Genomic DNA, 25,138 nt, shown 5'->3' with positions numbered 1-25,138 from the left:
CTAAAGGCCATCAGGCAATGGGCTCCGCCCTCCTCCCCAAATAGCAGGTTAGGAGTGGAAAAGGTAGCAGCGCTGGGCTCACCTTTGCGGTGCTCGGTACCCACTCTCCAGCTCACACAGGCCATGACCCCCACTATGGTTTTTAAAGCCTCTGCAGTCTCCAGCTTACGCTATCAAGACTTTCACCAACACCCTTTCTCACCGGTCTACAGGTAGATCGCTTAAGTTACTGACCCCCTCCGGCAGAGCCTGCTTCTCAAGACTTTTGGCCTGCCTTTATTGGGTTCGGGGGAGCAGAAGATACTCGCGTAATACCAAAGGAAACGAGAAAGGGTTCACACTGTGTGAAAAATAAGCAAAAGTTTACTCGACAGCCCAAAGGGCGAAATCAAGCCCGAGGGTTGCGATGTAGCCCTAAGACCCTTCGCGCTCCGGCGTTCCAGCAGCGTACGGCTGCCTTGGTCTTTTCCAAGGAAGTGGAGCCCCTGGTTGAGACGGGTGGATACCTCCTAACCAGGGAAACCGGTTCCTGTAGGGCTTGGAGTCCGGGCAGGCGGGCGCGGCCCAAGAGACTCAGGCGGGTGAAGGTAACGTCGTCCCCTTATTCTGCTTCTATCTCGGGGTGGAGCCGTGGGCCTACGAAAGGCGATTTCACGCTAGGAGAGTTCAGGGGCCAGAACACGCATTTCAAACAATATAGGAAGCAGCCGCGGCGAGAAGGCCTTAAGACTGGGGGCCCTTGGCCCTCAAAGATCCACAGACTCTCCCACTCTTACCCAACATAAGGAGGCAAGGACTACCATGCTGTCCCAACAACAAAAAAAAAAGTCTTCCCCTCACAAGTGCGCACGTGGAAACCAGGTCTACGGAGGCACACCAACTCCACGCACTCACCCACACAACCACCACACAACCATCCCTTCCGGGCTCACGCCCTATTTTAAAGGCAACAACCTAGGAGTTTTCCAAACAAAAATCTGAAAATAAAGGAGCCCCTTCTCATCACGTTGGGAGGCTTCTGGCGTGCCCGCGCCAGGAGGCCACGTCTACACAAACACACCTATCTCTTCCCAACTCATGCCTAACTGAAGACGATTGCCGCGTTTTGCCACACACAAATTGAAATCGGAAAAGGGAGGATCCCACGCTATGGGATATTTCGGGGCCCCTCGCGACACTTACACAGAATCCACTTCCACATACTTCCCAGGTCATGATCTACTTTGGTAGCGAGGACTGCCACGTAGCTGAAGGAAATACAAAGCAAATCCGGAGAGGGCCTCCCCTCCTCGCTACGGGACCGGCCAGGAGACCACTGTTGAGCATACACGCAGTTATCCGGTGAACACAAACACACGCCCCCACGCACTCACCTCGTCGTCGTGGTGCTGGCAGAAGCCGAGGCGCTCGGGAAACACTGAGAGGATGGAGAAGGGTGGGCCAGGAAAGGGCGGCCCGAGCCCCAGCTGCTGCGCCGCTGCCGCGGCACCGGGACCCGGCGGGCCGCGCTCGATGTAGTGGTCCTTGGTGAGGCGCACGCGCTGGTGCGCTCGGACGCAGTTGTCGCACAGGTGCTCCTGGCAGTCGAGGCAGCGCGAGGAAGCTGCGTTGCCCTCATCGCACGAGCTGCAGCCGTGAGGCCGGCGCAGCAGCAACGCCGACGGGGAAGCGGCCGGGCCGCCGGGTGCCGAGCGGGAAGCCGCGGGCGGCTGCGGTGCCTGCGGGAGTGGCGGTGCGGCAGCGGACGCGCGCGGGTGCGCGTGGTGAGCGTGGTGCCGGTGGTTGCTGTGGCCGCCGGCGCCCGCCGGGGCGCCGGCGCGCCCGTTCTTGGGCGGCGGCTCGTCGGCAGTGGCCACCACCGCGTCAAGCAGGTTGCTGAGCAGGAAGGCGGACGAAGGCAGCGCGTCCATGCCCGCCGCCTCTGTTAGCACTACTTTCTGGTCGCACACCGGGCAGCGCAGCTTGAGCGGCTCTCCAGGCGCGCCGCCGCTCGCCGCCGGCAGCCGGTGCGCCTCGAGGCAGGGGCGGCAGAAGGCGTGCAGGCAGGGTAGGACGTGTAGGCGGCGCGCCGCCGCCCCAGGGCCCCCGCCACCGCCCCCCGACGACGTGGACGTCTGCGAGGAGGACGACGACGCGGACGAGTTGGAGGAGAGCGGCGCCGGCGAGCCGCACATCTCCTTGCACAGCAGGCAGATCTGGAAATCGGTCTCGGGGAACGAAGCCATTTGCAACCCAGCCCGGAGGAGGGAGGAGACCAGAGAGGAAGAGGAGGAGGAGGAGGAGAGAGCGGACGAGGTGGGTGGGGGAGCCACCGACTCACTCAGAAAAATGCATCGATTAGGCCTGCAGTCCGGGAGCCGGCACCAGAGCAGCGCTGCCCGCTAGGCTTCGCCACGTCCGGCCCGAGCGCTGCCACCCCCGACACTGCAGGCATTAAATGCCACTATCCAGCGGCAACAAAGATTCCTCCGGATAACTTGGGGGCCGCGTGCCTTCCGAAGAGAGAAGACCGGAACAAGCCCCAACAGGCGAGGGGCGAGCGGGGGCAGGGAGGTCGGAAGACTCCCTGGAGCAGCTGGGGCTTCGCTTCGCGATAGCCGAAAGGAGTTCCCAAAAGGAGAGTTCTCTGTGCAGTCCCAGTCCTGGCGAGAGCAGAATTTGGTTCCACGAGTATTTGGTGCGTTGCTTTTCTTTAAACCAATCTAGTCTGTTCTTGGGAGGGGAAGGCGCCCCAAACTAGTAAAGGCGGGAGCGGCGCGTCGCCAAGCCGGTGTCTCCCCGCGCGACGCCGGCCGCCCCGCCGCATGACGCGGCGGCTAGGGGCTCCTGGGTGGCCCGGCGTGCTGCGCTTGGGGCTTGCGCACCGCCAGGCGCGGCCTCGTCTGCAGGGCGGTGGGCCCCGCAGCAGCTGCAGCTCGTGGTGGCCCAGCCGCGGCCGCACGCGTGCAGTACGCACGCGCGTCCCACGCGCCTCGAGTCTCCCGCGCGCCTGCCCAGCCGGGCCGCGGCTGCCCGCGCTTAACACGCACGCGCGCCCCACGCGGCCCGGAGCCCTCGTGCCCCCGCCTCGCCTGGCCTGGGCGCTTCCCGCACGCTCCTTCCCCTTCGGTTTAGCGCGCGGGGCCGCAGGTCCCCGCGGGCCGCCCTGAATTATTCATCAGCAGGAAGATATTAGATGTACCCGCTCCGCGCGGACCGTCGTGCAATGCTATCCGAGCTCCGCGCGCGCCCTGCGCCCCTCCTCCTCCTCACGTCCGTCCTCTCTGAAACCTTGGCAGCGAAGGGGGATCACATTTCCTTTGTCATTGGGCCATTTCGCCCTCGCCTTGGTCCCCCCTCCGATCCCGAGCCTCGGGGATGGAGGCTCCTCTCAGGCGCGCTGGAATCAGTGGAACCGGCAACAGCCCCGCGCGGCGAGCTCGGGAGCCGCGTGGCCAACGCCGCCGGCTCGCGCCCGCGTCATCTTCTTTCTGAAACGAATCGCCGATCCGGACGCGGGTGGCCTCGGCCGCGCTGCGCCTACCGGGCTTTGCTCTCGCCGTGCCCCGGCCTCCTGGGGCTTTGCACAACTCCCCCAATTCGGGTTGCGTGCGCGCGCGCGCGCCCCCTCTTTCTCTGCTTTGCCGCCTCTTCCTCCTCCTCCTCCTCCTCCTCTTCTCTTCAGTACGCCGGTTATTGGGACTGATCGGAATTCGGAATCCTTTTAATCTCCAAAGGAGCAAACTCACTTCCGCCCGAGTGCTGGGAGGGGGCTGGGGGAGGGGAGGCAGGGGAGGGGGCTCCAGGCAAACAGGAAACATTAGCCCTCTCAGCACGGCCCGCTTTTGTGTGCTCCCTCCCTCCTCCCTCCAACCTCCTCCCTTCTCCCGGCCGCTGGGGAGATGAACGCCCCCGGGCTTCAGTGTGACGACCTTTGAAACCTTCTGAGCGAGGAGCAGAGAACGACTCTTCCGTTTATTTAAAAAAGAAAAGATTTCATTCTGAATCCCTGGCTCAACCGAGACTGATATCCACTGCCTTGGAGATCTCGGTTTTTACCCACCTTTTTTTTTTCTTTTTACGTTTTTTAAAGGACTCTGCATATCTGTGATCACCAAAACATCCCACAGTTGTGTGCAGTTGGATGCGTGGAATTAAGCGAATCTGAATTCTGATCGGCAGAGGGGCCAGAGTTCCCTTTTGAGTTTTAATGGGGCTGGGGGGAAGCAGGGGGCAGCTGTTCTGGGGAGGCGACCTGGTGATGGCCCCGCAGCCATCTGGGTGGTGCCCGAGGCCGCCTGAGCGGTTCTGGGAGAGAAACTTGCATGGCCCTGGAGAGAGACTCACTTGGAAGGGCGGAAGAGGGCCACTTACCAGGATTTAGGTAGTATCTGGCCTGGAGGCCAACGGGGTAAAAATTGTCCCTTCTTAACACTATCTCGCTGTTAGTGATATCCTATTTAACCTGGTACAGGCAACAACCTGATGACTCTCAAAAACATGGTGTTGTGAGAAAGAACCCAAACACAAAAGAGTTCATACTGCGTGATTCCATTTCCAGGAAATTCTAGAACAGACAGAACTAAGCTATGGGGAGAGGAAAAGTACCCTTGGGGATGAGGAGGTATTGACTGGGAAAGGGCATGAAGGAACCTTCTGGGATAGTGAAATAAAAATAGATTGCCATGTATGTACATTTGTCAAAACTTATAAATGCCGTTTAAGATCTGTGCACAATTTCACTGTTTAAATTATACTTCGATAAGCAATTTTAAAAAACACCTCGGTGTCCAACCTTCATAACTATGCCTGGATCATAAAGATGGAGAAATTTAGAAATACACTACGTGGACCTCCCCAGCTCCTCTGGTTTTGCTCATTGGAATCCATGGGATGATCACCCTGGAAAGAGTCCTTAAATCAACCCCGCTAGACACATGTGCCGAAGGCCCTAGGAAGCTGCAGAAGTACCTCTCCAAAAGGATGAAGCCATCTCAGGGGCCCGGGTGCTGTCCTGTGATGGGAGCATTTCCCAGGCTGAGGAAGAGCCTGGCAGCCCCACCAGGAATGCCTAAGCCCTCAGCTGCCCCCAGAGCTCCCTCCTCAGCACCTGGAGCAAAGCGAAGATCAGTGAACATTTACTGAAATGTGTAAGGAATGAAAAATTACTGATCAAATAAAACCAAAACAGAGCCCCTCCTTTGCCAGACGAAGAAGCAAAGTTTGTATAATTTAAAAATTAAAAGAGGAAGCTTCTCATGCCACCATCTATTGCCTAAACAATGTATTTCTTCCATAATTTGAGACCTTTGTGGAAACATGGAATGCTCACATGAATCAATGCACTCCTATAATTTTTTAACCATAATTTTCTACCGTACTGGCCTTGCCATAGAGATGTTTCATGTAGTTTTGTTTCGTTTCTTTTCCTTTCTTTGATTGTTTTTCTTTCTCTTTTAAAAAACAAAAACAAGAGGAAAACAGATGGGGGAAGAGAATTGCCAGAAGGAAGATGGCCCCAGAGGGTCAGAGGAGGGATGGCCCAGACCTGCTGTCTCCCTCTTAGTTTGGCCCCACCCACCACCAAAAAAAAAGAAAGAAAGAAAAAGAAAAGAAAGATGACAAGGAAAAAAATCTCAATCGTCCTCCTGGTCCTGGTCCTAAGACTCAACATGTATTTTGAAAACGAGTAGCAGAGGTGGTGCGTCCGCTGAGCCATCACGGAGGAGCAGGAAGGCTGTAACTCCAGAAAGAGGAATCAGACTTGACAGCGGTTTGTGGGTTTGTTTCCTGGGGACCATTGCTCAGAGGGGAAAAAAAAAAAAAAAAAGGAAGAAAAGAGAGAGAAGTGGGGGTGAGGTTTGATTTCTCATCATGAAGTAGCTTGCTTGCTTGCTTTTCTTGAATTGACAGCACATTGCCAGGCAGCAGGCCTGTAGTGTAAATTGTTAAATTAGCACATTCCTAATTTTGTTTAACAATTTTTTAGCACCAGTAGGAAAGAGGGAAATCTTTAAATCAACTAATTTAACCCCACTTGTATAAGAAATACAGTTCATAGCTATGTTTTTTTTTAATATGGCATGGTGACAGTATTTGAATCTAATAAGGCTTTATACAGCTTATCCATGAGAAGCCAGAGCTACACATCCAGATGAGGAGCCAAAGACACGGTCCACTGCTATAAACTACATTGTATTAAATGTTTCATTGCCATCCTAGCTAATAAACACCCTTTGTTAGCCAAGGAGGAGGACTGCAGGCTTCCGGTTTTTCCTCTACTCGTTTACATTTGAAAGGGAGTCTATATGCCTTCAAGAATCCTTAAATCATCTTGTATTTTAATAATTAATCATTTGTTAAAAGAAACTAAAAATACAAAAAATTAGCCGGGTGTGGAGGCAGGCGCCTGTAATCCCAGCTATTTGGGAGGCTGAGGCAGACGAATTGCTTGAACCCGGGACCCAGAGGTTGCCGTGAGCTGAGATTGTGCCACTGCACTCCAACCTGGGTAACAGAGCAAGACTCCGCCTCAGAAAAAAAAAAAAAGCCCTAAAATTATATAAGCAATACATTCTCACTCTTTCTTGAATTCGTCTGTAGCCGTGTTTTGTATTCAAAGGTGACACTAGCTTCTGCCACTCTCAGACCTTGGGTTGGGGGGTTAGGCCACATTTCCATCTGAGCGACTTTGCATCTGCTTTCTTCATCTGATCCTTTAATTAAATATTCGATGCACCCGCTTGTTTTGATGTCAAAATTGCACCTTTCACCATCATCCTCAGGGTGCATTTAGATAACTTTTAAGTCCATAAATCATCAGAGTATTTTTTTAAACATTAAACCAACATTACATCATAATTACTATTTTGAACGATGGCAGGGGGTGAGGGGATGGGGGAGGTGACCAGCCTCACCTGCTGAATCATTGCCTGCATCCTGCCAGTTAAGGGGGGATGGAGTTCTTACACACCGGGCCAACTCTTCACTCCAGCCTGACTCTGGCTTGGAATCATTAACAGAGTATGTCAGCTGCTTTCAACAACCCTGAGTCCAGAGCAGCAACATGTCAGATGGTATCATGGAAGCTCTAGTCATCTAGAACTTTATAAATTAGAATGGAGAAACCCGAATTGCACATATAAAAGGTAAAAGTAAATATCTAGCTTTGGTAGATAACTACAGAACTCAGCTAAACTAACACTTCATCTCCACTACTCTTTTTTTTTTCCCCCTTTTTTCTTGTTTTTAGAGACAAGGTCTTACTGTGTTGCCCAGGCTGGTCTCAAACTCCTGGTCTCAAGCAATCCTCCTGCCTCAGCCACCCAAAGTGCTGGGACTACAGACTTGAGAGCTCCACCACGCTTAACTGGAGCTTTGGACAAGTTACCTAACCCTTTGGTGCCTCAAATTTTTAATCCATATAATGGGAATGATACAGGTACCTGACTATCAGGGTTAAATGGGTTATTAAATGTACAGTGTTTAGTATAATACCAAGCATGTGTAAGTGCTCAATAAATGTTCACTGCTTTTTGTTTATTTTGTTTTTTTTTTTTTGAGATGGAGTCTCCCTCTGTCGCCAGGCTAGAGTGCAGTGGTGCAATTTTTGCACACTGCAACCTCTGCCTCCCAGGTTCAAGCAATTCTGCCTTAGCCTCCCAAGTGGCTAGGACTACAGGAGCATGTCACCATGCCCAGCTAGTTCGTTTGTATTTTTAGTGGAGATGGGGTTTCACCATGCTGGCCAGGCTGGTCTCGAACTCCTGACCTCGTGATTCACCCGCCTCAGCCTCTCAAAATGCTGAGATTACAGATGTGAGCCACGGCGCCGGGCCCCATGTTCACTGTTTTTTAATCATTGGTATTCACCGTGTGCAGTGGCTCACGCCTGTCATCCCCACTCTCATGGAGGCAGAAGCGGGAGGATAGCTTGAGCCCAGGAGTTCGAGACATACCTGGGTAATATAGTAAGACCTCGTTATCCACAAAAAGGGGGGAAAAAAAGACCAAAAAAAAATTATAATAATTGGTATTCAGCAGATTGGTTTGCAAATTGCCTGCCAACCCTTAAGTCTGTCATTGTCTAATCACTACCCTCCCCTGGACCTCAGCGTCTCACACAATAAACCACATCCTCCTTCTCCTCCATCAGTGAAAGTTGCAGTCTTGCCTCCTGTCATTCCCAGCTCAAGACCCCAAAGTAGCTACCTGCTGCCAACCATTTTAAAGCTCAACTGTCATTCTGGATTTTTGAAAATGAAATTTGTGTCTTTCATAATAAGGGTAAAAACAATGAAAGTTGTTTTTAAAATACAGGCTGGGCATGGTGGCTCATGCCTGTGATTCCAGCACTTTGAGAGGCCGAGGAGGGCAGATTGCTTGGGCCCAGTAGTTCGAGACCAGCCTGGGCAACATGGCGAAAACCCATCTCTACAAAAAATACGAAAAATTATCCGAGCTGGGCATGGTGGCTCACCGAGGCAGGCAGATCACCTGAGGTCAGGAGTTCGAGACCAGCCTGGCCAACATGGTGAAACCCTGTCTCTACTAAAAATACAAAAATTAGCGAGGCGTGGTGGCACACGCCTGTAATCCCAGATACTTGGGAGGCTGAGGTAGGAGAATCACTTAAACCCGGGAGGTGGAGGTTGCAGTGAGCCGAGATCGTGCCACTGCACCCCAGACTGAGTTACCGGGCGAGACCTTATCTCAAATAAATAAATAAATAAATAAAGCAGAAAAATCAAAAGATATATAAATCAATACATGCTGTTAAGCCTGACCCGCTTCTTACTCCAAATGCTGCCTGATTTTGTAGCTGAAAATTTTTATGCCATTTATTCATCCTTGTTTGGCCTAATGCTGTCTTTTACCCATTCGTTGACTTCACCTGCTGTAGAATTCAAGGACTACCCTCTTACCTAGAAAAGGTAACTCAACTGCTTAACCTGGCAGCCGAGGACCTCTCTAGTCTCTCATAAGACTCCTACCCAGCATTGCTTCCTTTTTTTGTTTGTTTTTAAACTTAATTTAATTTATTTTTTTATTTTTTATTTATTTATTTTTTTTGAGACAGTCTGCTCTGTCACCAGGCTGGAGTACAGTGGCGCGATCTTGGCTCGCTACAACCTCCACCTCCCAGGTTCAAGTGATACTCCTGCCTCAACCTCCCGAGTAGCTGAGATTACAGCCATGCACCACCATACCAGCTAATTTTTGTATTTTTAGTAGAGACGAGGTTTCACCATGTTGGCCAGGCAGGTCTCGAACTCTTGACCTCAGGTGATTAAACTGCTTCAGCCTCCCAACGTGCTGGGATTACAGGCGTGAGCCACGGTGCCCGACTCAGTATTATTTCCATCACTCTTCCACACAAGGCCCACCCACAACCATCATATACCCAGACTCAACTGCTTAGGACCCATTATGGCTTCCTTTTTTATTTTGCATTATTATTATTATTATTATTAGAAACAGGGTCTCACTGTGTTGTCTAGGCTGGAGTGCACTTGTGCCATCGTAGCTCTGCCTGGCAGTTCCAACTCAGCCTTTTCCCTCTTCCCAGAACATGACTACTTTGATTAATAAAGCATGGCAGAAGTAATGCTATGTCAGGTCCAGGTCTAACCTTTAAGATAATTGGCAGCTTCCACCTTGGTCTCTCATAGCCTGAGCCATGATGTAAGAAGTCTGACCTTCCTTCTAGAGAGACCACATGAAGAGGCTCAGAATCTCCATGAAGGACAGGGACCCACTGGAGCCTAGCCTCCCAGCTGTCCCTGCCAAGGTGGTAGGTGTAAGAGTGAAGCCATCTTGAAACTTCCATCCTTGAACATCCCACCCAGCCAAGCCTGTCTGAATTCCCTGATCCACAAAATTGTGAAACATAATGGTATGACTGTTGCTTTAAGCCACTATATTTTGGGGTCATTTGCTGCAGCACAGGAATAAATAATGGGGACATCTGTTACTCCCAGCTCTTCTTCTTTTTTTTAGACAGGTCTTGCTCTGTTGCCCAGGCTGGAGTACAATGGCACAGTCTAGGTTTACTGCAACCTCCACCTTCCAAATTCAAGTGATTCTCCTGCCTCAGCCTCCTGAGTAGCTGGGATTACAGGCGCACACCACCACACCCAGCTAATTTTTTTATTTTTTGTAGACAAGGGGTTTCACCACGTTGGCCAGGCTGGTCTCAAACCTCTGACCTCCTGATCCACCCTCCTCAGCCTCCCAAAGTGCTGGGATTACAGGCTTGAGCAACAGTGTCCGGGCACTCCCAGCTCATTTTTAAAAACAGCTTCATTGGCCAGGCACAGTAGCTCATACCTGTAATCCCAGCACTTTGGGAGGCCAAAGGAGGATCTCATGGGCCCAGGAGTTTGAGACCAGCCTGAGCAACACAGCAAAACTCTCATCTCTACAAAATATTTAAATTAAAGAAAAAATTTTTAAGGCCAGGCATGGTGGCTCACACCTGTAATCGCAGCATTTTGGGAGGCTGAGGCGGGTGGATCATGAGGTCAGGAGATTGAGACCATCCTGGCCAACATGGTCTCTACTAAAAATACAAAAATTAGCCAAGCATGGTGGTGCACACTTGCAGTCCTAGCTACTCAGGAGGCTGAGGCAGGAGAATCGCTTGAACCCAGGAGGCGGAGGATGCAGTGAGCCAAGATAGCACCACTGCACTCCAGCCTCCGCAACAGAGCGAGACTCTGTCTCAAAAAAAAAAAAAAAACAGAAAATTGGGGGAAGACTTTTTTTTTTTCTTTTTTCTTTTTTTATTTTGAGACAGTGTCTCGCTCTATTTCCCAGGCTGGAGTGCAGTGGCGCCATCTCGGCTCACTGCAGCCTCCACCTCCCAGGTTCACGCTGTTCTCCTGCCTCAGCCTCTTGAGTAGCTGGGACTGCAGGTGCTCGCCACCATGCCCAGCTAATTTTTTGTATTTTTAGTAGAGACAAGGTTTCACCATGTTGGCCAGGCTGGTCTCAAACTCCTGACCTCAAGTGATTCACCCGCCTTGGCCTCTCAAAGTGCCGGGATCATAGGCATGAGACACCACACCCAGCCTTTTTTTCTTTTTTTGAGACAGAGTCTTGCTCCATCATCTGGGCTGGAGTGCAATGACATGATCTCAGCTCACTGCAACTTCTGCCTCCCGGGCTTAAGAGATTCTCATACCTCAGCTTCCCAAGTAGCTGGGATTATAGGTATGCACCACCATGCCCGAGTAATTTTTGTATTTTTAATAGAGACGAATTTGGCCATGCTGGCCATGCTGGTTGTGAACTCCTGGCCTGGTTCATCCACCTTGGCCTCCCAAAGTGCTGGGATACAGGCATGAGCCACCACACCCAACCTATTTATTTTTAAATTAAGGTTTTTTTCAAGGGTTACTGAGGTGTAATCGATAAATAAAGTGTATATGAGGGCACAATGTCTTACGCCTGTAATCTCAGCACTTTGGGAGGCCAAGGCAGGAGGATCTCTTGAGGCCAGGAGGTTGAGACCAGCCTGGGCAACATGGCAAGTCTCCGTCCCTACAGAAAAAACAAAAATATTGGCCAGGTATGGTGGCACATGCCAATAGTATATTACTAGCAGGAGGTTGAGGCGGGAGGAGCACTTGAGCCTGGGAGGTTGAGGCTGCAGTGAGCTGTGATTGTGCCACTGCACTCCAGCCTGGGCAACAGAGCAACACAATGCCTCAAAGAAAAAAACGACAACAAGCCAGGCACAGTGGCTCATGCCTGTAATGCCAGGTGTAGGCAGATCACCTGAGGTCAGGAGTTCGAGACCATCCTGGCTAACATGGTGAAACTCCGTCTCTACTGAAAATACAAAAATTAGCCAGGCATTGTGGTGCATGCCTATAGTCCCAATTACTCTGGGGGCTAAGGCGGGAGAATTGCTTGAACCTGGGAGGCTGAGGTTGCAGTGAGCCAAGATAGCACCACTGCACTCCAGCATGGGCAACAGATCGAGACTCCATCTCAAAAAAAAAGTCATGGCCAGGCGCAGTGGCCCATGCCTGTAATCCCAGCACTTTGGCAGGCGGATTGCCAGCTCAGGAGTTTGCGACCAGCCTGGGCAACGTGGTGAAACTCCATCTCTACTAAAAATACAAAATTAGCGAACATGGTGGCAGGTGCCTGTAGTCCCAGCTACTTGGGAGGCTGAGGCAGGAGAATCACTTGAACCTGGAAGGTGGAGCTTGCAGTGAGCCAAGATCGTGCCACTGCACTCCAGCCTGGGCAACAGAACAAGACTCCGTCTCAAAAAAAAAAAAAAAAAAAAGTCATATTGTGAATAATACAGACAATTGGTGGCTTGTGCCTGTAATCCCAGCACTTTGGGAGGCTGAGACAGGCAGATCGCTTGAGGTCACGAGTTCAAGACCAGCCTGGCCAACGTGGCAAAACCGCATCTCTACTAAAAATACAAAAATTAGCCGAGTGTGGTGGCACACGCCTGTAGTCCCAGCTACTCGGGAGGCTGAGAGAGGAGAATTGCTTGAAATCGGGACTCGGAGGCTGCAGTGAGCCAAGTGCCCATTGCACTCCAGCCTGGGCAACAGAGGGAGACTCTGTCTCAGAAAAAAAAAAAAAAAAAAGAAGGTGTCCCTCTGTTACCCAACCCGAGATGCAGTGCTTCGTCAACTCATTACAGCCTCCACCTCCCTGGAGTAGCTGGGACTACAGGTGTACACCACCATCCCTGGCTAACAACATAACATTTTGTTATGCCTACACATTGTAAGATAAGTGCCACATCGGCTGGTCACGGTGGCTCATGCCTGTAATCCCAGCACTTTGGGAGGGTGAGGCGGGTGGATTGCTTCAGCCTGGGAGTTTAAGACCAGCCTTGGCAATACGTTGAAATGAAATCCTGTTTCTACAAAAAATACAAAAATTAGCTGAGCTTTGGGAAGTGAGGATCACGAGGTCAGAAGATGAGACTATCCCTGGCCTAACATGATGAAACCCGTCTCTAGTAAAATACAAAAATCATTGGTGTGATGGCTCAAGCCTGTAATCCCAGCACTTTGGGGAGGCCGAGAGGCCAGGCGAGATCAAGATCAGAGAGGTGCAGAGACCATCCTGGTAACAGTGAAACCCGTCTCTACTAAAAAAAATAAAAAACTAGCCGAGGGTGGTGAAGCCTGTAGTCCCAGCTACTCGGGAGAGCTAGAGGCAGGAGAATGGCAGGAACCCAGCAGAGTGAGACTTGCAGTGAGCCCCTGAGGTCGAGGCCACTGCACTCCAGCCTAGGCGACAGAGTGAGACTCCGTCTCAAAAAAAAAAAATGTCTAAAAAATCAGCTAGGTGTGGTGGTGGGCCCCTGCAGTCCCAGCTACTCAGGAGGCTAATGCAGGAGAATGGCATGAACCCAGGAGGTGGAGCTGGCGGTGAGCAGAGATCACACCACTGCACTCTAGCCTGAGAGAGGGACAGGCTGATACTCCATCTCAAGAGTAGCTGAGTGTGGTGGCATGCACCTGTAGTCCCAGCTAGTTGGGAGGCTGAGGCAGGAGGATTGGTGGAGCCTGGGAGATTGAGGCTGCAGTGAGCAGGGTTTGCACCACTACATTTCAATCTGTGTGACAAAGCGAGACCCTGTCCCAAAAAAAGAAAAAAAAAAAAGATAATTACCACATCAAGCTAATTAACATATTAAACACTTCACATAGTTAACTTTTTGCTTTTTGTGCATGTGTGAGAACATTTAAGATCTACTCTCAGCCGGGCGCAGTGGCTCATGTCTGTAATCCCAACAGTTTCGGAGGCTGAGGTGGGCAGATCACGAGGTCAAGAGATCGAGACCATCCAGGCCAACATGGTGAAACCCCATCTCTACTAAAAATACAAAAAATTAGCTGGGCGTGGTGGCGCGTGCCTGTAGTCCCAGCTACTCAGGAGGCTGAGACAGGAGGATCGCTTGAACCACAGGAGGTGGAGGTTGCAGTGAGCCGAGATTGTGCCACTGCATTCCAGCTTGGTGACAGAACGAGACTCAGTTCACCCTCCAACCCCCCCCCCAAAAAAAACTACTCTCTTAGCAAATTTCAACTGTACAATACAGTATTATTAACTATAATTGCCGTATATTAGATCTCCAGAATTTATTCATCTTGCATGACTAAAACAGCTGTGTAATAATAACTGACCGGTAGCTCCCCATTTCCTCCACCCACCAGTCCCTGGCCGCTATCATTCTACATTCTGCTTCTATGAGTTCAGCTTTTTAAGATTCCACATATAAATGACATCATGCAATATTTGTCTTTATATTTTCACTTAGCATAATGGCTTATTTCATTTATTATGGCTTATTGCATTTAGCATGTCCTCCAACTTCATCCATGTTCCAAATGACCACATTTCCTTCCTTTTTGAGGCTCCATGATATTCCATTCTCTGGATATACCACATTTTAAAAATTCATTTATCCTTCCACAGACACGTAGGTTGATTTCATATCTTGGCTATTGTGAATAATGCTGCAATGAACATGGAAGCGCAGATACCGCTTCAACATACTGATTTCGTTTTCTATGGAGATATAGCCAGAAATGGGATTGCTGGATCATATGGTAGTTCTTTTGGTTTTTTTGAGACAGGGTCTCACTCTGTAACTTCAGCCTCCCGAGGAGCTAGGACTACAGGTGCGGCCACCAGGCCCTGCTAATTTTTTATTTTTTGTAGAGATAGGGTCTCACTGTGATTCCCAGGCTGGTCTCAAACTCCTGGACTCAAGCAATCCTTCTGCCTTGGCCTCCCGAAATGCTTGGCTTACAGATATGAGCCACCACGCTCAGCCTGTGGTTCTATTTTTAATTTTTCAAGGAACCACCATAACTGTTTTCCGTAACAGCTCTACCAACTCATAATCCCTCCAATAGTATGCAAGGGTTCCCATCTTTGTTATCTTTTGTCTCTTTGATCATAGCCATTTTAACAAGTGTGAGGTGATACCTTATTGTGCTTTTGACTTGCATTTCCCTGATGAGTGGTGATGTATTTTTCTTTCTTTCTTTTTTTTTTTTAATATGGAGTCTCACTCACCTCACCAGGCTGGACTGCAGTGGCACAGTCTCGGCTAACTGCAACCTCTGCCTCTCGGGTTCAAGCAATTCTCCTGCATCAGCCTCCCGAGTAGCTGGGACTACAGGCATGTGCCACCATGCCCAGCTCATTTTTGTATTTTTAGTAGAGACGGGGTTTCACCATGTTGGCCAGGATGGTCTCAATCTCTTGACCTCATGATCCACCTGCCTTGGCCTCCCAAAGTGCTGGGACTACAGGCGTGAGCCACCATGCCCGGCCAATGTTGAACATTTTTTCATACACCTATTGGCCATTTATATGTCTTCTTTTGAGGTATATCTATTTGAGTCCTTTGCCCGTTAAATTTTTTATTTTTATTGTTTTAGAAATGAGGTCTCCCTATGTTGCCTGGGTCTGCCTCAAACTCCTGGACTCAAGCAATCCTCTCACCTCAGCTTCCTAAGTAGGAGGGCCTACAGGTATACACCACTGCACCTGGCTCTTTGCTTTTTTTTTCTTTGAGATGTAATTTTGCTCTTGTTGCCCAGGCTAGAGTGCAATGGTGCAATCTCGGCTCACTGTAATCTCCACCTCCTGGGTTCAAACGATTCTCCTGCCTCAGCCTCCCGAGTAGCTAGGATTACAGGCATGTGCCACCACGCCCGCTAATTTTGTATGTTTAGTACAAACAGGGTTTCACCGTGTTGGTCAGGTTGGTCTTGAACTCCTGACCTCAGGTGATCCACCCACCTCAGCCTCCCAAAATGCTGAGATTACAGGCATGAGCCACTGTGCCTGGCCTCTTTGCTCATTTTTTGATTGGGTTATTTGTTTTCTTGCTGTTGAGCTACTTGAGTTACTTATATATCTTAGATATTAACTCTTATCAGATGTGTGGTTTGCAAATATTTTCTCCCATGCTATAGGTTCTCTTCAACTCTGTCGTTGATTTCCTTTGCTGTGCAGAAGCTTTTTAGTTTGATGCAATCCCATTTGTCTATTTTTGCTTTTGTTGCCTGTGGTTTTGGGGTCATACCCCAAAAAAATCATTGTCCAGACCAATGTGAATAAGCTTTTTCCCCGTTTCTTCTTAGTAGTTTTGCAGTTTTTGGTTTTATATTTTAAGTCTTTAATCCACTTTTAGTTGATTTCTGTGTGTGCTGTAAAGGTCTAATCTCATTCTTCTGCCTGCAAACATTCACTTTTCCTGACACAATTTATTGAAGAGACTGTCCTTCTCCCATTGTGTGCTCTTGGCACTTTTGTTGCAGATTAATTGCGCATAAATACATGGATCTATATCTGGGCTTTATATTGTGTTCCATTGATCTATGTATCTGTTTTATGCCAATACTATGCTGTTTTTTTTTTTTTTTTTTTTTTGAGACAGAGTCTCGCTCTGTCGCCCAGGCTGGAGTGCAGTGGCGCGATCTCGGCTCACTGCAAGCTCCGCCTCCCGGGTTCACGCCATTCTCCTGCCTCAGCCTCCCGAGTAGCTGGGACTACAGGTGCCCACAACCGCGCCCGGCCAATTTTTTGTATTTTTAGTAGAGACGGGGTTTCACCGTGGTCTCGATCTCCTGACCTTGTGATCCGCCCGCCTCGGCCTCCCAAAGTGCTGGGATTACAGGCGTGAGCCACCGCGCCCGGCCGCTGTTTTAATTACTATAGTTTTGCAGTATATTTTGAAATCAGGTAGTGTGATGCTTCCAGGTTTGTTCTTGTTGCTCAAGATTGTGACCAGGAGTAGTGGCTCACACCTGTAATCCCAGCTTTGGGAGGCTGAGGCAGGCAGATCACTTGAGGTTGGGAGTTTGAGAACAGCCTGGCCAACATGGTGAAACCCCATCTCTACAAAAATTTCAAAAATTAGCTGGACATGGTGGTGCACATCTGTAATCCCAGCTACTTGGGAGGCTGAGGCAGGAGAATCACTTGAATGCAGGAGGCAAAGTTTGCAATGAGCCAAAATTGCACCACTGCACTCCAGCCTGGGCAACAAGCAAGACTTCATCTCAAAAATAAAAAAGAAAAAAAAAAAGAGATGAAAATGGAACCTAGGGCCGGGCGCAGTGGCTCAAGCCTGTAATCCCAGCACTTTGGGAGGCCGAGACTGGCGGATCACGAGGTCAGGAGATCGAGACCATCCTGGCTAACACGGTGAAACCCCGTCTCTACTAAAAGATACAAAAATATAGCCGGGCGAGGTGGCGGGCACCTGTAGTCCCAGCTACTCGGGAGGCTGAGGCAGGAGAATGGCGGGAACCCGGGAGGCGGAGCTTGCAGTGAGCTGGGATCCGGCCACTGTACTCCAGCCTGGGCGACAGAGCGAGACTCCGTCTCAGGAAAAAAAAAAAAAAAAAAAAAGAAAATGGAACCTAGTGCTCTGGGTGATTATGAAAATTAAATGAGATAGTGCTTTTAAAACAAAGCTGGAGGCATCATACTACCCTGCTTCAAACAGTACTACAAGGCTACAGTAACCAAAACAGTGTGGTACTGATACAAAAACAGACACATAGACCAATGGAACAGAATAGAAAACCTAGAAATAAAGCTGTACATCTACAACTATCTGATCTTCGACAAAGTTGATAATAACAAGCAATGGGAAAGGACTCCCCATTCAATGTATAGTGCTGGGATAACTGGTTAGCCATATGCATAAGAATGAAAATGGATCCTTCCTTCTCAACTCAAGATGGATTAAAGACTTAAATATAAAACCCAAAACTATAAACACCCTAGAAGAAAACCTAGGAAATACCATTCTGGACACAGGCCTTGGCAAAGATTTCATGCCAAAGACTACAAAAGCAATTGTAACAAAAGCCTAAGTTGACAAGTGGGACCTAATTAGGCCAAAAAGCTTCTGCACACAGAAGAAACTATCACACAGTAAACAGATAGTCTACAGAATGGAAGAAAATATTTGCACACTATACATCTGACAAAGATCTAATATCGGGAACCTATAAGGAACCTAAACAAATCAACAAGCAAAACACAAACAACCCCATTAAAAAAATGGGCAAAGGGCATGAACAGACACTTCTCAAAAGAAGACATACATATGGCAAACAAGCATTAAAAAATGTTCAACATCACTAATCATTGGAGAAATGCAAATCAAAGCCACAGTGTGATACCATCTCACGTCGATCAAAATGGCTACTATTTTTTTTTTGAGACAGAGTCTCGCTCTGTCACCCAGGCTACAGTGCAGTGGGGCCATCTCGGCTCACTGCAAGTTCCGCCTCCCGGGTTCACGCCATTCTCCTGCCTCAGTCTCCCGAGTAGCTGGGACTACGAAGCCGCCACCACGCCCGGGCTAATGTTTTGTATTTTTAGTAGAAAGCGGGGTTTCACCGTGTTAGCCAGGATGGTCTCAAGCTCCTGACCTTGTGATCCAGCCCATCTCGGCCTCCCAAAGTGCTGGGATTACAGGCAGGCCACCGCAGCCGGGCAAAATGGCTACTATTAAAAGCAAAAATAGGACGGTGATGGCTCCCTGTCATCGCCCAGCTGAGGGAGCCAAGGCAGGCCGGATCCACGAGGTCAGGAGATCAGACCATCCTGGCTAACAGGTGAAACCGTCTGTGCCAAAATACAGAAGCAGCCAGCTGGGGGTGTGAGCGCCTGTAGTCCCAGCTGCTGAACTGAGGCAGGAGAATGGTGTTTCAGGCGGAGCTTACCAGTGAGCTGAGATACAGCTTCCCTGCCTCTAGCCTGGGCGACAAATGAGACTCTGTCTCAAAATAAAATAAATACATACATACATACATAAATAAGTAAAAAACAAAAAACAAAAAAACAGATATTAAGGCTGTAATGGGGGCTCACACCTGTGGTGTCATGAGTACTTTGGGGAGGCCGAGGAGGGCAGATCCACTTGAGCCCAGAGGTTTGAGACTAACGTGGGCAACATGGCAAACCCTCTACAAAAAGAAATACAGGCCGGGTCACGGTGGCTCAAACCTGTAATCCCAACACTGGGAGGCAGTGGGATCCAGGTCAGGAGATCAAGACCATCTGGCTAACAGGGTGAAACCCGTCTACTAAAAATACAAAAACTAGCCCGAGGCCGAGGTGGCCCGAGCCTGTAGTCCCAGCCTTTTCGAGGCTGAGGCAGGAGAATGAAGCGTGAACCCGGGCGGAGCTTGCAGTGAGCCCGAGATCGCTTTCCACTTCACTCCAGCCTGGGGGACAAGAACGAGACTTCGTCTCAAAAAAAAAAAAAAGAAAAAGAAAAAGTGACTCTAAGTCCCCTGCTTTTCCAGAACCTGCTAAGGTCAGAAGTTGTTTTTCCTCCTTGCCACCTCCCACCTTTGCTGCACTTAAGCTAGTACTCTCTTCTGAAATTAGCTGTTGGGGTAGACTGTTGTGATCGTGGCCCCCGATTTGTTCACGCCTCCCTGTATGCTTGCCTTTTGACTGCTCTCACCATGACTCTGAGAAGGGCCACATGACGTGCTGTGGCCAATGGAACAATAGCAAACATGACACAAGCGGAAGAGAATGTGGAGCTTGCCTTCTTGCTGCTATTCAACCTATGTGATCACCTGGGCTACTTTGCTGGTGGATGAAAGACATGTGGCTCTGTTACCTCCATCTCCCCACAGACAGCTGGCCAACTAACAACTATGTGAGTGAGACCCTGCGGGAACAGCCATCCACCAGTCTGCTTGCCAACTGCCCTGAGAAGTGATTTGCCTGAGGTTACACAGTGAGGAAATGAGGCAATAAGTGAATTCATTCAATTAGTATTTGTTGAGCACCTACCATATACTAGGCTTTGGGAAAGCAGCAGTGAGCAAAACAGTCCCAGCCTTGTAGGTGGAGACCGGGCTGTCACATGTAAATGAATGTGGAGTAGATTAGCCTTTTGTGATCAGTGCTGTAAAGCAAAGCACAGCAAAGCCATGCTAGGCGTGGGGACAGAGTGATAGAGTTGAGTGTGCTGTTTTTGGATGGAGAGGTCAAGGAAGGCCTGTCTGAAGAGATGACATCTGAGTAGAGACCAGAATGAGGTGAAAGATATCTATGTAGATACCTAGGTGAGAAGTGTAACAGAAAGAGGGAACCACAAATTAAAACACCCTGAGGTATGAATATGATAGATTCCTTTGAGAAACAGCAATGTTGCCAGTGAAACAATGGAATGAACAGGCGGGTAAACTGCCAGGAAGTAAGGTCAGCTATAAAGTCAGGGGTTTGATTATAGGGCCCTTATAAGTCAAGTTAAGGGCAGTTATAGCCGATGGAAACCTGGCATTGGTATCGTAACCAGCGCACCATATTGGTTTGCGGACTGACGGCCTTTGCGGTTTGACCACCGACACTTTGGTTTATCCATCATCACGAGATTCCTCCTGCCTCAGCCTCCCTTGTGCAGCTGAGACTACAGGTGCCCGCCACCACGCCTGGCTAATTTTTGTATTTCTTGGTAGAGACAGGGTTTCACCATGTTAGCCAGGATGGTCTTGATCTCCTGACCTCATGGATCCGCCTACCGGGCCTCCCAAAGTGCTGGGATTACAGGCGCGGAGCCACGCCCGCTGTGACACTCTTCATGGAGAGGTGAGGGTCTGTGTGCCTTCCCCAAAATTTGGGTGGCTTATGACTGCTCAAGCAGCAGAGTACAATGGAAGTGATGTGATGTGACTTCCTCGAGGCAAAACCTTGCTCACTTAAAAGGCTGTCTGGAATGTGTGTCTCCCCACAAAATTCATATATGTTGAAATCCCAACACCCAAGGTGCATGGTATTAGGAGGTGGGGCCTTTGGGAGGCATTCCATTCCATCAGAATGGAGCCTCATGATCACTTAGTGCCTTTATAAGACACCCCAGGGAGATCCCTCACCCCTTCTGCCCTGTGAGGTTACAACGAAAACATGCCTTCTTTTTTTTTTTTGAGATGGAGTCTCACTTGCTCCACGCCCCAGGCTGAGTGCATGGTGCAATCTTGGCTCACTGCAACCTCCGGCCTCCCAGGTTCAAGCGATTCTCCTGTCTCAGCCTCCTGAGGCTGGGATTACAGCACGCGTGCCACCACACCTGGCTAGCTCTTGGATTTTTTTTTTTTTTTTTTTGTGAGACGGAGTCTCGGGCCCACGCCCAGGCTGGAGTGCCGGGCGCCATCTCGGCTCACTGCTAGCTCCACCCTCCTGGGTTCATGCCACCAGCCTAGCTAATTTTTTGTAATTTTTCATTAGAGATGGGTTTCACGGTGTTAGCCAGGATGGTCTCGACATCTCCTGACCTCATGATCCCACCTGCCTCAGCCTCCCAAAGTGCTGGGATTACAGGCGTGAGCCACTGCGCCTGGCCAGTTTTTGGATTTTTAATAGAGACGGGGTTTCATCATGTTGATCAGGCTGGTTTCAAACTCCTGACCTCGTGATCCACCCACCTTGGCCTCCCAAAGTGCTGGGATTACAGGCGTGAGCCACCCGCCCAGCGAGAAGATGTCTTCTATGAAGAAACAGGCCCTTACCAGAAACCAAATCTACTGGTACTTTATCTTCAATTTCCTAGCCTTCAGAAACGTAAACTGTTGTTTACAGGCTACCTAGTCTACGGTATTTTATTATAGCAGTCCAATCGGAATAAGAAGCTGGGACACTGGCCCTCAGAACCATGAGCTGCCATAATAGAGAGGAAGCCATGTGGAGAGTCCACATGGAGAAGTTCCGAGAATATATAACAATAGATGATTGATAGATAGATAGATAGATAGCCAGCCAGTGAGCCCCCAGCTATTCATGTCATCCCAACCAAGGAGCCAGACTTGAGAGTGACTCCTTTCCAGATGACTCTAGCCTCCAGCCCTTACAGTCATCCCAGCCATCAGCTAAGACTCCAGGCATTGTGAAGATGAGACAAATATTTCTTGCTGTGCCTTCTCTCAATTCCAGACCCACAAAACCTGTGAGCAAGGTAAAATGGTGGTTGTTTTATGCAGCTCAGTTCTCAAGTGGTTTGTTAAGCAGCACTAAATAATTGAAGCATATACCATTATTACCGCCACACAAAGAAAAACTCCACTAGTTTAGTCCTCTGAAAACTTCATCCCAAATTCAGAAATGTCAAGTGAAAAATGTGCCTCTTTGCCAGGCATGGTGGCTTACGCCTGTAATCCCAGCACTTTGGGAAGCCGAGTAGGCGGATCAATGAGGGTCAGGGCGACCAGACCATCCTGCCTACTATGGTGAAATCCCCTGTCTCTATTTAAAAATACAGAAAAATTAGCCAGGTGCAGGTGGTGGGTGCCCAGTCCCAGCTACTCTGGGGAGCTGGAGGCAGGAGTAGCCCGCCGGAACCGGAGGCGGAGCTTGCAGTGAGCCGGAGATGGCTTCTACTGAACTCCAGCATGGCTTACCGGGAGCCAGACTCCATCTCAAAAAAAAAAAAAAAAAGAAAGAAAGAGATCGTCAAGCGCTGTTCAAGCCTGTAATCCCAGCACTTTGCTGGGGAGGCCGAGATACGCGGATCATTTAGGTCAGAGATCAAGATCGGTTAACATCGACGTTGAAATTCCTTGTCTCTACTAAAATACAAGAAATTAGCCGGGTGTAGTCCCAGCTACTTGGGAGGTTGAGGCAGGAGAATGGCGTGAAGGGGGGGTGGAGCTTGCAGTGAGCTGAGATCGCGCCACTGCACTCCAGCCTGGGGCACAGAGCAAGACTCCGTCTCAAAAAAAAAAAAAAAAAAAGAAAAGAAAAAGAAAAATGTGCTTCTTCAAACTAATGAAATACATAATGTTTTTAAAGTAGAGCCCTTGCCATGCGCTGTGGCTCATGCCTGTAATCCCAGCACTTTGGGAGGCCAAGGCGGGTGGATCATGAGGTCAGGAGATTGAGACCATCCTGGCCAACATGGTGAAACCTTGTCTCTACTAAAAATACAAAAATTGGCCGGGCACAGTGGCTTATGCCTGTAATGCCAACACTTTGGGAGGCCGAGGTGGGCAGATCATCTCAGGTCAGGAGTTCGAGACCAGCCTGACCAACATGGGGAAACCCTGTCTCTACTAAAAATACAAAATTAGATGGGTGTGTGGTGTATGCCAGTAATCCCAGCTACTCAGGAAGGCTGAGGCAGGAGAGTCGCTTGAACCCGGGAGGCGGAGGTTGCGGTGAACCGAGATCGTGCCACTGCACTCCAGCCTGGGCAACAAGGGCAAAACTCGGTCTCAAAAAACCAAAAAAATAAAAAATAAAAATACAAAAATTAGCTGGGCATGGTGGCGCATGCCTGTAATTTCAGCTGCGTAGGAGGCTGAGGCAGGAGAATTGTGTCAGGCCTCTGAGCCCAAGCCTGCACGTATTTGTCCAGATGGCCTGAAGCAAGTGAAGAATCACAAAAGAAGTGCAAATGGCCAGTTCCTGCCTTAACTGATGACATTCCACCATTGTGATTTGTTCCTGCCCCACCTTAACTGAGCGATGAACCTGGTGAAATTCCTTCTCCTGGCTCAGAAGCTCCCCCACTGAGCACCTTGTGACGCCCCGCCCCTGCCCGCAAGAGAAAAACCCCCTTTGACTGTAATTTTCCACTACCCACCCAAATCCTATAAAATGGCCCCACCCCATGTCCCTTCACTGACTCTCTTTCCGGACTCAGCCCACCTGCACTCAGGTGAAATAAACAGCCTTGTTACTCACACAAAGCCTGTTTGGTGGTCTCTTTACACAGACGCGTGTGACATTTGGTGCCGAAGACCCGGGACAGGAGGACTCCTTTGGGAGACCAGTCCCCTGTCCTCGCCCTCACTCCGTGAGGAGATCCACCTATGACCTCGGGTCTTCAGACCAACCAGCCCAAGGAACATCTCACCAATTTCAAATCGGGTAAGCGGTCTTTTTACTCTCTTCTCCAGCCTCTCTAGCTACCCTTCAATCTCCCTGACCTTCCAATTGCAGTTCTTTTTCCTCTCTAGTAGAGACAAAGGAGACACATTTTATCGTGGACCCAAAACTCCAGCGCCGGTCACGGACTCAGGAAGACAGTCTTCCCTTGGTGTTATTTATTTATTTATTTATTTATTTATTTATTTATTTATATATATATTTTTTGAGACGGAGTCTTGCTCTGCCGCCCAGGCTGGAGTGCAGTGGCCGGATCTCAGCTCACTGCAAGCTGTGCCTCCCCGGTTTACGCCATTCTCCTGCCTCAGCCTCCCGAGTAGCTGGGATTACAGGCACCCGCCACCTCGTCCGGCTAGTTTTTGTAGTTTTTAGTAGAGACGGGGTTTCACCGTGTTAGCCAGGACGGTCTCGATCTCCTGACCTTGTGATCCGCCCGTCTGGGTCTCCCAAAGTGCTGGGATTACAGGCTTGAGCCACCGCGCCCGGCCCCCTTGGTGTTTAATCACCGCGGGGACGCCTGCCTGATTATTCACTCACACTCTATTGGTGTCTGATCACTGCAGGGACACCTGCCTTGGTCATTCACCCACATTCCCTTGGTGGCAAGTCAATTGTGGGACGCCTGCTTTGGCTGCTCACCCACATTGCAGCCCAGGGCTGCTCACTACACCCGCTTCTCCATGTCTTTACCCTGTCTTTTCTCTGGGCTTGCCTCCTTCACTATGGGCAACCTTCCACCCTCCATTCCTCCTTCTTCTCCCTTAGCCTGTGTTCTCAAAAACTTAAACCTCTTCAACTCTCGCCTGACCTAAAATCTAAGCGTCTTACTTTTTTTCTGCAACACCGCTTGGTCCCAATACAAACTCGATAATGGTTCTAAATAGCCAGAAAATGGCACTTTTGATTTCTCCATTTTACAAGCCACTGCACTCCAGCCTGGCAACAGAGCTAGACCCGTCTCAAAACAACAACAACAAACAAACAAGCAAACAAAAACAAAATAGAGCCCTTAGGATTTGTTGATGGATTGGATGAAAGACAGAAGTCAAAAGGTGAGAGTGGGGTTGACTTCAGAGATTTTTTGTGAGCATCTGGAGGTATGGTGGTACCATTTCCTGAGCCGAAGAACACTGGGGGATTGAATGGGTCAGTGCTGACACATGGACAGAAAAGACTGCCCAATTTATGTGTGGGACTGAAAACAGCTCCCATATGGACTGCTTCTGGGTCTGGGTGC

The 25,138-nt window shown here is 49.5% G+C and overlaps 2 protein-coding genes across 2 annotated transcripts in view; one reads left to right on the top strand and one right to left on the bottom strand.

Moving 5' to 3' along the window:
- Window positions 1-2,282, bottom strand: part of TRIM71 (tripartite motif containing 71) — a 76,367-nt gene extending 74,085 nt beyond the window's left edge. The window contains exon 1 of the mRNA XM_021934940.2: window positions 1,374-2,282. Within this exon, the coding sequence (XP_021790632.2) occupies window positions 1,374-2,225 (852 nt within the window). The 5' untranslated portion in view covers window positions 2,226-2,282. The remainder of the gene's footprint in view (window positions 1-1,373) is intronic.
- An 876-nt stretch (window positions 2,283-3,158) lies between these two features.
- On the top strand, window positions 3,159-3,737 carry LOC101001601. The gene has a single exon (XM_003895226.5). It carries the CDS (start codon window positions 3,176-3,178, stop codon window positions 3,683-3,685), a length of 510 nt encoding a protein of 169 aa, XP_003895275.2. The 5' UTR covers window positions 3,159-3,175; the 3' UTR covers window positions 3,686-3,737.
- The last annotated feature ends 21,401 nt before the right edge of the window (window positions 3,738-25,138 follow it).

The sequence above is a fragment of the Papio anubis genome, chromosome 2 (assembly GCF_008728515.1).
Source record: "Papio anubis isolate 15944 chromosome 2, Panubis1.0, whole genome shotgun sequence".
Lineage (NCBI taxonomy): Eukaryota > Metazoa > Chordata > Mammalia > Primates > Cercopithecidae > Papio > Papio anubis.
This window is presented reverse-complemented; position numbering and strand designations above follow the sequence as displayed.

Bases quoted from the DNA above. Each gene is read 5' to 3' on its own strand.
- LOC101001601 (XM_003895226.5), top strand. From the start codon at position 3,176: ATGTACCCGCTCCGCGCGGACCGTCGTGCAATGCTATCCGAGCTCCGC.